Source organism: Fragaria vesca, linkage group LG3, assembly GCF_000184155.1.
Source record: "Fragaria vesca subsp. vesca linkage group LG3, FraVesHawaii_1.0, whole genome shotgun sequence".
Lineage (NCBI taxonomy): Eukaryota > Viridiplantae > Streptophyta > Magnoliopsida > Rosales > Rosaceae > Fragaria > Fragaria vesca.
This window is the reverse complement of record NC_020493.1, coordinates 15,109,676-15,121,373: the sequence shown is the minus strand read 5'-3', so window position 1 is coordinate 15,121,373 and position 11,698 is coordinate 15,109,676. Positions and strand designations below refer to the sequence as shown.

Below are 11,698 nucleotides of genomic sequence, written 5' to 3'. Positions count from 1 at the left end.
TCTGGGTGGAGGCGCGCCGTCGCCGGCGCTGGAGGGTGGAGAACGGACGGACCGTCCGCACTTTAAGCCGAGTGCGGACGTCCGCTCTACATCCTCTCTGTATATTGTAGATATATATATACGATTGTTATCAGGTGCAGACGTCCCTCCTTTCGCCACCACACGGCACCGGCGAGGGTGCGCCTCCACCCCAGCGGACTCCAGCAGATTCCCTGACCACTTTCCATCCCCGGCGAGTCCGCCGAATTCCAGTTTTCCGGCCAGATTGACTTTGTTTGAAGTTTTGGGTGATCTGGCCGGAAAACTGGAATTCAGCGGACTCGCCGAGGAGGGAAAGTGGTCGGGGAAGCTGCTGGAGTCCGCTGGGGTGGAGGAGCGCCCTCACCGGCGTCGTACGGTGGCGAACGGAGGGAAATCCGCACCTTAAGGCAGTGCGGACGTCCGTATCTGAAACGGACTGTATATATATATATGTGTGTGTGTGTGTGTGTGTGTGTGACAATCAAATATTACAACCTTACTCATGCTCCAATCATGGTCCGGAACATTCTCAAGGAAAGATGACCACATCTCTGACACAGAAAGATTGACGCAATAATCAAAGCCCAATCCGCCTTGAGAGATTGGTTCACATAGACCTGGATAGAAGGTTGCCTGGAAAATAAATCAAACTCTAATTCTTTGTCGAAGTCGGAAAATACAATACACAGCGCTAATAAAACTGAGGACTATGAACATCATGATATAATAACATTATACATAGTATGGGAGGGGATTTTATGTGTGTGTGTGTAGATACAAAGTTCCATTAAAGAGCGTTTCCACTGGGAAGAACCTCCTCGTCCAGTGTACGAGTCAGTTTTAGCTTTTAAGTCATGTTAGCTGCTATCAATACATCTGAAGCTCACGGCCCCACCCCATGGTTTGCTCCCATGTCATCTGAGGTTCAAAATGCCTCACTGTACCTACCTACCTAGCGTTTCCTGAGCAGTAAAGATACTAGGGTTTGGAAGGATGGCACAGTTTCCACCCCAGGTTCAAAACAGGTTTAGGGGATATATGGGTTTTAAAATATAATACATCCCGCTATATACCGATACATGCTACAAGAATGTAATTTTTGTATAGCTAACATAATAGGATCTGAAGTCTGAAGCCCACAGCAGCATATATGATGCTATTATTTCCCAATCAGAAAAATTATGATGCTAGTTTCCATAAGATAAACTGCTTACATCTTCACCAATTGTTATTATATCTGGGTGGAGAGCATGAAGTATCTCGTTTGCTAACATGAGGTATAACAATGCATCCCTATCAACATATTGATTGCAGTACCTGGCAAAAGAGCAGGAAAATTCTTACAATCATAATCTCATATCACCATGGGGTATAGTGCTAAAGACTCAAACCGGTGGAAATATAATAGAATTTATGAGAATGAAATGAAATAGTCATGAAACACATGAGTTTCTATTTCCTAAGAATCTATCTATTTTGAGTATTTTCCAATCAGTTATGTTCTTCAATCATTTCAAAACCATTTTTACCTTGTCAATGAAATTTAACCATCCATATAAACCATTAAAAAAACAGAAAAAAAGGATGATTAGTTAAATAAGTGTGCATGTTATATATGAGCTTATTGTAGAGTATGAATGTTTGTATTACTGACATTCTCATTAGAAAAGGATATAAGCCACTTTTGGAATCCAAGATGCTTTTGTTAAGCCCAATACAACCTAGCAATCAATAAAAATTGTGAATGTGGTTTTATGTAAGAAATTATTGAAGTTTTAATTGATGGCTTGATGCCTGACTTACTCCTCCAAGTCACCAGTAAACGAAGCAAAGCCATTATGTGTATACATCATTGATGAGAGTGAATGGAACTGAAAACCATCAACTTGGTACTCTGTAATCCACCTGTTAAAAAAAAAAGAAGGTTAAGTATTAAGCCAATGATAGCATCCTCATTTAATAAATTTAATTCCAAAATAGCAAAGAGTTTATCAAGGTACTAGTCATTTAATAAATTTAACTTCATTAGGCAGGTAAATGATCATTGGTTCAAAGAAGTAACTCCACTAATGTCAGAAATTGAACCACATTTAAGCTTCACACTTACCAGTTCAAATTCGAGAGAAGGAAATGCAAAACATCAAGATCACCATATTTAAACATTCTGGTACCCCAGTGCTTATGATGTCCCCTTTTGCCTATTTAAGAAGATAATGTAAATATCAAGAGACAGAGGATCCAACATCATATATGAAAATGAGAATACATGTCAATGTAGTCAAAGATAATTTTTTCACATTAATTAGCAACTGCCACTAATATCAGTACAAGTATCTAGCAAAGAAAAGCTCTATCAACCCTAAGAGACACATTACTCAAGGAAGCAGACTTCCAGATTAGACTTCTTTATCCAACCTGAACACGACCAAGGCTGGTAGTAGTTATGTGTGATCCTTAATATAAAATCATATGAATATTACCACCTATTGGGTTGAGCTTTTGGGCTGGAAGTTCAACTATTACAGATGTAATATAGAGCCAATTTTCAAGTTGTTGTGTGCACTGTTGAGATATGAATTCCACATTGGGAAAATGGGGCCACTTTCATTCATTGCCAATTGGTTTTGGATGTGAACCCAAACTACTTCATTGGTTGTTGCCCACATCCACGTGTGAATGCCTAACGGCCACACGGACTCCAAGTCACCCATATGTTGTCCACATGTATGGCTTAAAAATTCACCACACCTGCGGAGGCGTGTTGAGATATGAAGCCCACATCGAGAAAATAAGACTTTGCCTATGGGTCTATAAGAGTTTGGGCCACTACATCCATTGGTTTTGGATGTGAACTTTCATTATCTGCATGATGATGAAGGTGGTTAGCCACTATGTTGATTAAAGATGAGGATCCAAATTCCAAAGCCATATAAGTTTTAGTTTGGAAGAAAAGCGATCTATCTTCCGCATAGACTACTAGTAGTCTTTTCTATTGTCGATTTTGTTTCTACGTATTTTTCTGTTATTTGCAAGTCTACTATAATTTTCTGAACTTATTTCAAAATAAAAGTAATAATCTGGATAATCTGGTCTCATTCCCCAGCAGAGAACCTGATCAGATCAGACCCACTCTTTATCACATAATCTCACTGCAGTCGGTCTAAATGTTCCATATCGTATATAAGTATGGCACCCAAATCCAACCTGACTAATGTCCACTTCTAGTATTGCTATTTAGCTAATAAAGTTGAGGCACTAGTAATGTAAAGAATACCAGTGTGGAAGTAGCAGTCATTTGTTCCATCGAAAAGCGCTAATCCAACCATCTCATCTGCAGCTGAGTAGGAATGGACAATCTCCAAGAAGACCAGCAGTCCTTGTCCTGTAAAGTAAAAACGGTAGGTCCAGTATGTAAGCTTTAATAAAGCAACAGGCATGGAGGAGTAAAATGTTAAAGAAACACATCATTGATGCATAACTGGTCAGGATGGAGCACTTATTCATGAATCTTATTCAGTACAAGAGTATGGATGCAAAGTAATTATTATCTATGGCTTATGTCCACCTGTCATCAAGGTGTTTCATCTGTCCTGCTAACTGTTTTCCTTTTCTACAAAATTAGAGACTCAATACGTGCTATGGAATGCCATACAACTCTATATTAATGATTCACTCCTTAATGAATCATTTAGAACTCACAAACAAGACACGAATCCATGTATTATGCAACGAGCACTTACATGTGATCCAATACAAAAAGAATATTTCAGCTGTAAAATAGCTTTTCCATAATTCACACAAGCCAAAGTAGCATTATCATGATAGAGTATGAATAATATATTTGATGATTACTGAATGAAATAAATGGAATCAACTGAAAAATGAATACCATGTGCTTCATCAACCAAACGCTTGAAATCATCAGGGGTGCCAAATCGGCTGCTAACAGCATATAAATTAGTGGCCTGAAATTCCAAAATATTGCTTGATCATCATGGAACAATCATATGAATTGAGATCATAAATATTATTTGGCTTAATGCCAAAAAACATATAGATGTGTCAACCTGCAGAAACATAAAAAGAAAAACTTTATCAATATATATGTAATCTGAGGAATAGAGAAGTGAAAGAACTCACTCTATAACCAACAGTGAAATAATCTTTGTGCTCAATAACTCCAATCAGCTGAATTGCATTATAGCCAGCCTCCTTGACATGAGGAAGAACCTGCAAGAAGAAATATAAAGTGCAAATTGAGAAATTTGTCTGCCAAATAAGAATAAGATTTAAGTCCCCAATTACACAATCCAGGACTGGGAGTTGCCTTCTCTGTGAAATCACTGAAAGAAGATACTTTAGGCTCTGATCCACTTATGCCAACATGGCATTCATAAATGCGCAGGGACTTTGGCACTTTAGGGCGTGCGTTCTTCCATTTGTATGCAATTTCTGGGGGTGGTTCCCAGTGGATTGCAAAAGCTTGTCCTCCATCTGCGTCTGAAGGTATTAAACAAGGTTCAGATGAAGAAATACATCAATATGACAATATAATATATAATATAATCGACAAGATAATATGAATAGAATGCTGATAATGCCTAGACCAGGATTCTGCGAAGCATGTCTGTAAATAAATATGTACCTGATGCAGACTTGATAAAAAATTCTTACACATTTCTAATGAAAAATACACAAAACAAAAAGTTTCTGTGTAGCACTTCCAAAAATTCAATGATGCTGGAAACAATGAGTACCTGGTTCCACATAAGTTGCCCAAGCAGGTACTCGTTCCAGTGGCCCACTAGGAGTGTTAAAATAGACCCTGTACTTGCTCCCATGAGGAATGCACGGCCTATACTTTTTCAACCATGCCTTCCTTCCCTTACGTGTCTCGAACCAATATGGCAAGGGAGGCTTCTTTGTTTTAAATTTCTCTACTGATACTGGATCAAGCACAACATTGTAAATGTCATACTCTTTTCCACTGTCAATCACATCATAAGAAGGTAAGTTACTAGGCGGGTCATCTTTATGCTGTTCTTTCCACGCTTTGTATCTTGTTTCTGCATCTGGTATTTCTTCAAGTTCCTCTAACGTTTGAGGTCCATTAGGCCCAAAAATCTGCTCATACAACTTTGCTGGTACTTCTAAACGGTTTTTTAGAAACCGGTCTTCTCCGGGTTCCCAATACTCATCATTTGCTTTCTTAAAGACTTCTTCAATGGTCACACCACTGTCACCTTTATCATAATCATCTACATAGTTATACTGCTGAAAGTACAGCTCATCTGGTTGCTCTCCATTCCTCAACTTATCTTCAAGAATGATGAACCAGTATCCATAGTCATCATGTCCAAAATGACCCTCTTTTGCACAGTTCTCTGTGGGAGACCATCCATTGAAATCACCAACCAGTGCGCAGTAGCGAGCACCTGCATTTTGCAAGCTTATCTTAGACATATGATCTACAGTCTACTAGATGTAGAGTCCAGAAAAAGGTATTTGGTTTTTAAAGGAAACACTATGAAATTATGGCAAAAACCAGAGAAAAATGTCTTTCTTCATGGTCTAAATTATTGGTAAATGTCAAAGACAAGCTCGCCAGAATGAAACTCAGACAGAAAAGAAAAAGAAAACAAATAAATCAATGGAACTATAACAGAAGAAGAGGTAGAGAGGAAAAGAAAATAAACGAAAAGCTACTCAACTTGATTTTATGGAGGAAATTATTGGCTGGGGGATCAACATTTAGAGTCGCACTGAACATAAATTAGAAACAAGAAATAGGGTTTAGGCTTGTAACCTGGAGCCCACTCCATATAATCCACTCTATGTTCTGGGTGTCGGTGCAAACCCAATATCTCATATCTATAGGAAAAAGATAACAATAGCAATTACAACCTGAACTCTTAAATTCAAGTCTCAACCAGCATTGTAGTGTCAGCTTTATCCACATTTTATTCTCTCTCTTTTTCAGTAACCAAAAGCTACTCACACAAGATCACATGGACAGTTTCACAGTGATAAGTAATTATATGGTTATTCATAGTGTGAATTCTACATATAAAGACTTAATGAACAAGGCAACAATTACACCATCAAAACTAAAGGTTACCGAAAACAACCACAGATAAAGGGCATTACAAAACCAAAAGTTGAAAGGAAAAAAGAAAGGTAATTTGGGTTTGGAAGAACAAACCCAGAAGACATATCCCTGAGGTTGATGTGCCGATTCAATATTTCATCTGTCAGCTCCTTCATGGCTTTGTGTCTGCAATAGTAAACCAATGGAATAAACTTCAAAACAATAGCTCACAGTAATTTTTACCATCTTAAATTCCATACCCTCTACAATGCACCTCTTTTACTACAGTAATTTCACTAAAACTGTATCAAAGTTTCGAACTTTACAAATTAGTATGATCAATGAAAGTGAAAACAGGGTGACCTTTCACGGAGGAACTGAGCGAATTGCTTATGGGAAATGTCGAATTTGGAGAGGAAGCCAACTGGGTCGACGCCTTTCTCGTCGGAAGGGGTTTTCTTCTTTTTGGGGGGTCTTTGTTGACCTGTGGCGGAGCAGCCTATCTGGGTTTTCAACTTCTTCAAAGGGAAGGTGATTCTTTGGGGTCTGTTTGGATAGTGGGATTGGAGAAATGTGAGATTGGGGTACAGAGTGAGGTTAGTTGAGAGTGAAAGTGAAGTCATGGTGAAGAGTTGAAGTTGGTGCGCAGAGAGAGAGAGAGAGAGAGAGAGAGAGAGAGAGAGAGAGAGGGAGAAGAAGGGTTGGGATAAGAAGGCGGGTACTGTAGTGTGAATTGCAGAAGGGTATTAGAGAGGTTTATGAGTTGTGTTGATTAATGTGGCCACCGTGAAGTCTTATTTGGACACTCAGGCCACAAAGGTTTAGATTATAATAAGAAAATTAAAAATATATATATATATATAAACTACAACGGTAACGTGAAATGCTCCAACTAAGCATTGGAGCAGTATCTTGCCACTTTTACTAGTTCGGGGTTAGGATGTAGGTTGAGGAACACACTCGACCATAAAAAGAACCACTAGGTCACTAAGTGGTAATCTCAAGTTGAATCGGCACTTCGGGGTTTGGATGTAGGTTGGGGAGCACAGCCGACAATATTAAACCACTACAAACATCGACGAACATGAGTACATTCAAGAATTTTAAAAGTGGAAGAGAAGATGATCAAGACTTCAACATATGTAGTGTGCTACTTTCCCTATATCAAGTATAGATTAGAACGTCGGGAGCTGGGGAGGACAGTTCATTTCAGAAACTGAACGTGTACAATGAAGTACTGTTTTAAACACAACTTCTGAAAGTAACTTTGAGGAGGACAAACATACACTTAAAAATGATTTGGTATTGAACATCAGGAAGATTCTGTGGTACATGATTTGTTTACATGCACATATCAAGTACAAATAATTCAGTCATTTGCTAGTCGCTACATATGGTGATTGTTATGCACTCATGTGTATCCTATACAGCTGAAAAGAGGCCATTTCTGCTACAACCTTTGCCAGGTTCTACAAAGAAACACACTTAGGCATCAACGGTAGGGGACGCTACGCAAGATACTAATTTGCTTGTTTCTTTGGATACTCCCTTGGCCCAAATATGGTGGATCCAACTCTGACATTGGTGCTGCCCATTTCAATCTGCAGGGATCGAGAGTGTTTGACATTAGGTGCCTAAGCTCTATCAAGCACAGTTAAGGAATAATAATAGCAGACAAACGTTAAAAGGACATGGGGAATTACATACCGCTTGCTCAAAATCACCAGACATGCCCATTGACAGCTCAAAGTTCTCCTCTGCCATACCAAGCTCCTTGCATACCTCAGTTCTACACTTTGATAGCATCTGTGGAAATAGAAGACATAAAACAGGATCAATTTTAAGAGAAGGATGACTGAAAGGGGCATCAAAAGAACAAATAAAATGCCCATGACATTACACAGCTACAGTAATAGGGCCTTGTAAATGGATATACCACCAAACCTTGTTGCAAGGGTGGTAATGGTACCTCTTTTCTTTTACAAGGAAAGGATCTGGAGTGAAAAGGTTGCCACTACATTTCAAACCTTCAATATTATCATTCTTTTATTACATGAAGACATAGAGAGAGAGAGAGAGAGAGAGAGAGAGAGGTGTGTGTGTTTGTGTGTGTGAGGGTGCTTGGAGGGCATATTGATAGGAAAGAGCATAAAGTCCTCTCAAAACGCCTCAGTCAATCCAACACAATTGAATTGAGATCATTTTTGCCTCCTAAGTCCTAACTAGGCCAGACACAAAATCAAAATCAATTTCATATGCCTACTCAAAGAGGCACTTTTATAAAGAACAGACAAGCACAAGCTATCCTGAATGTCTAGTAACAGGAGAAATAATGTCTCTTTCCCTGCATCATCACCCCCCCTTGTCACCTTATGCAAGTATAAAATTTACCCTGAAGTTTTCTGGAGTTGAAGTATAGTCACGCATCCCTATTGTCATTAAGCCAGAAAGCACTAGATTTGGGCACTGCAATTTGACATGTTTTGCAAGTTCAACACAACCAGAAGGATCTACACCAGATTTAGCTGCAAATAAGCAAATATATCAGCAAAATGCATGATGTAGAAAATGTGGATATCATTTAACCCAGAACTATACAAAAGACTATTCAATTCAGTGGTAAGAAAGCCAATAGACCCCTCCTTTCCATATGTGACAAACCATATACATAATACATATAATCTCTTGACTGTGGAAAGCTCTGGGTACCTTAGTAAGCAGTTGAGTTAAACTCATTTATTGAGGCTAAGCAAAATGTATTTAAATTAGACTATACACATTTTAAGATACGGGCATATGACAGATGAGATGATAGTAACTGAACATAACAGTTTATGGCAGATTATTCTGAAGTCAAATTGTTGTAGGTTACGTGAAAAACCACATTGATAAGTAAGAGAAAAGATCAATGTATATGCAGCTAAAAGGAGGAGGGAAGGGAAAGGCTCGAGCAACCTGAATACCTCAATTTAATGCTTAATTAATCAAAAAGAAAGTTTAGTACAGGAATGAGTGAAAACTACTCACATTCTTCTCCACTGGTATTAACTTGGACCAATACCTTTAAAGGATTTCTCCCAAGGTTGGAAACTGCCCGATCAAGATGATTTGCTAGCTGTGGATTATAAATACAAAGTAATGAATCAACTTTGTGATTGATAACATTAGCATAACTTCAGTTCAATGATTAATCAATTGATAGCCCAGAGCTTTTCTTTGCTTAACACTAGTAATTTTGAGAAACCAATTTTATGAATTTCCTTCAAATAATACTTCGGAAACATATCAACTTCCTAGAACAAATAAAACAGATATTGAACTTATTCTTACCTTCACATTGTCTACTCCCTCAACCAAGGCCAGATTCGGCACTCCAGCTACACAGAGTAACAAAATCAAATAAATGAATCCGAAACATAAGACTCAAATTGAAACATTACATTTTGATATATTTAACAATCTACACTGCTTCAATTGTGCACAACACAAGACACCAAACTCCCACATGATGTAACAGATGCTCTTGAGTCTTGACTATTATGATATGTTTGAATTGATATTTTATGAAAGGTAAACACATTGATACCCAGAAGCGATTTGACTTTGTTGCTCTGCAAATGCCCAATGAAATGCCACTCTATATCTTCAGGAAGCTGCAGACACACAGCCCAATTAAAACGCTGCGTTTCGATCCCACATACTTAGAGACGGAGATAGAGATAGACCTGAGGAGCTTTCTCCAGCATTTCTTGGACGTAATTCTCACCGAATCGACGGTGGCCGGCGTCGTAGACTTGCCGGATGAGAGAAATGGGCTTGGTCTTTGACACCGCTACCAGTCTGATCTGACTTGGATTCCGGCCTGACCGTTCGGCAGCCTGACGGACTCGGAGAACGACGGACCGGAGCGCCGATACGGCGACGTTTTCGACAGCTGCAGCAGCCATGCAGTGGAAATTTGGGAAATGCGGAGTCACTGTTGGTTTGTTTTGGCCTCACTTGTGCTGTGGTTCCTATTTGCACCAATGAATCACTCCAAAAGAAAAAAAAAAAAAATCATTTTATCTGAATTTTGTTGGGAGGGTATCTAAAGATCATAAATTAGTCCTCAATTTAATAGTTCTTATCAAAACCTCTTTTATGAATTTTTGTCTTTTTTATAGATCATACGATTTTTTATCATCCAACAACACATCAAAATGGTCTGGGATCGTTTTGGGACAGATCGGTATGTTGCTCAAACCAATATTGGTATCGAAATTTTTATCAAAATTGATATCAGTTCGGTATCCGTTTGATCTCGATTGGTATTTTAATTTTGATGCTAATCGGTTCGATACCGATCAATTTCGATATGATTCGGTACCATTTGAGTGAGATGCAAACTTTCTGGAGCAGTGAGCTTGGAAATAGTTGTCAGGACCCACCCCGAATTTCACCTTGAAACCCGAAATAAATCCTGCGGAAACCACCTCCAAGGAAAGTTTACCGAAAATTCGACATAACCTCCCTTGGAAATGGACAACCCTTCCTAATAATATCTGCAAACACTTCTGAAAATCCAAATCCCAAATCAAACAATTCATTGGCTCAGAGCAACTCTAAAAGGAACAAAAGAAATAGAAAAACAAATAAGCGAAAGCTATAATACGAACTATGCCTCGACTCTAAGTACGCCCGACTTCAACTAAGCTAACCTGCAAGCTGGGCATTTTTAAAACGAAAAGCCCAGGGGAAAACATTTGAAACCATTAGAGTGAGTGGACAAAACAGAATTCAATAAAAATATTTATGCATTCCCAATTATTTTTCAAAGAAATTATGATGCATGCAACAAGCTCAAAAGCTCTCAACTCATAAACTGACAATAACACGACTAGCTCCGGCTAGTCTCCAAAGCTTTATAAAATAGAGCCTCTCAGGCTAAAATATATGTACGTATTTACACACGTCCATACTCCCTATATAAATTCATGGGTCTATATAGGGCTACTACGCTCACGTCACGCCTTAATGTGGTGCTACACTACGCCATTAAGGTGGACAGACGAGTGTATAAATATGTATCCATACCCCCTATATGAATTAAGCACTCATATAGGGCTACTACACTCACGTTCAACGCTCATGTCAGACCATAATGCGGCTATATGCTACGCCATTAAGGTGTCGACACATATGGCTAGCTAGCATTTATATACATACTCTCCTCATCAATATATAATTATATTCACCGAAAATCTCATTTTCGGTAACTCTTCAAAAGAAATAAAATCGTCAAAATAAAATGACGTCAAATGCTCCAACAAAATAAATTGCTCAAAAATCAATCATTGCATGCATATTATTTAAAACAAAAGTCCACTCACAGTATCAGGCCTTAGCCTTCCAATGCTCGCAATACTCCTCGAGCGCTGCCTCCAACTAATCACACTCTCTAGCCAATCCCACGTCTAACGATAAACAAAAGAATAACTTTGTCAGACCGGACTCCAATAATCATTGATTCGACTTCTTCTTAAATTGATTAAGTATCCTGGGTTGACCAGGATTGACCAACATATATTAATAATCAATTCCGACTAAACT

The 11,698-nt window shown here is 38.6% G+C and overlaps 2 protein-coding genes across 2 annotated transcripts in view; both read right to left on the bottom strand.

Annotated features, from left to right (window-relative positions):
- The window catches only part of LOC101306710 (1,4-alpha-glucan-branching enzyme 3, chloroplastic/amyloplastic-like), a 10,040-nt gene extending 3,308 nt beyond the window's left edge, over positions 1-6,732 (bottom strand). The window contains exons 1-12 of the mRNA XM_004295794.1: positions 6,473-6,732; positions 6,224-6,295; positions 5,828-5,892; positions 4,779-5,456; positions 4,349-4,521; positions 4,162-4,251; positions 3,911-3,986; positions 3,296-3,403; positions 2,129-2,219; positions 1,825-1,926; positions 1,236-1,338; positions 517-654 (exon numbers count right to left, since the gene is read on the bottom strand). Of these exons, the coding sequence (XP_004295842.1) occupies positions 517-654; positions 1,236-1,338; positions 1,825-1,926; positions 2,129-2,219; positions 3,296-3,403; positions 3,911-3,986; positions 4,162-4,251; positions 4,349-4,521; positions 4,779-5,456; positions 5,828-5,892; positions 6,224-6,295; positions 6,473-6,732 (1,956 nt within the window). The remainder of the gene's footprint in view (positions 1-516; positions 655-1,235; positions 1,339-1,824; positions 1,927-2,128; positions 2,220-3,295; positions 3,404-3,910; positions 3,987-4,161; positions 4,252-4,348; positions 4,522-4,778; positions 5,457-5,827; positions 5,893-6,223; positions 6,296-6,472) is intronic.
- Positions 6,733-7,378: 646 nt separating this feature from the next.
- LOC101293379 (proline synthase co-transcribed bacterial homolog protein-like) lies at positions 7,379-10,082 on the bottom strand. The gene is made up of 7 exons (XM_004294366.1): positions 9,835-10,082; positions 9,696-9,762; positions 9,440-9,486; positions 9,137-9,224; positions 8,501-8,634; positions 7,817-7,915; positions 7,379-7,710 (listed from the first exon to the last, which is right to left on the bottom strand). Exons 1-7 carry the CDS (start codon positions 10,054-10,056, stop codon positions 7,630-7,632), a joined length of 738 nt encoding a protein of 245 aa, XP_004294414.1. The 5' UTR covers positions 10,057-10,082; the 3' UTR covers positions 7,379-7,629.
- Positions 10,083-11,698: the final 1,616 nt, after the last annotated feature.

Coding starts and splice junctions, on each gene's coding strand:
- LOC101293379 (XM_004294366.1), bottom strand. CDS start 10,056: ATGGCTGCTGCAGCTGTCGAAAACGTCGCCGTATCGGCGCTCCGGTCC. Junction 9,487..9,695: donor CAAAGTCAAATCGCTTCTGG/GTATCAATGTGT, acceptor TACTCTGTGTAG/CTGGAGTGCCGAATCTGGCC. Junction 9,225..9,439: donor AGGGAGTAGACAATGTGAAG/GTAAGAATAAGT, acceptor TATAATCCACAG/CTAGCAAATCATCTTGATCG.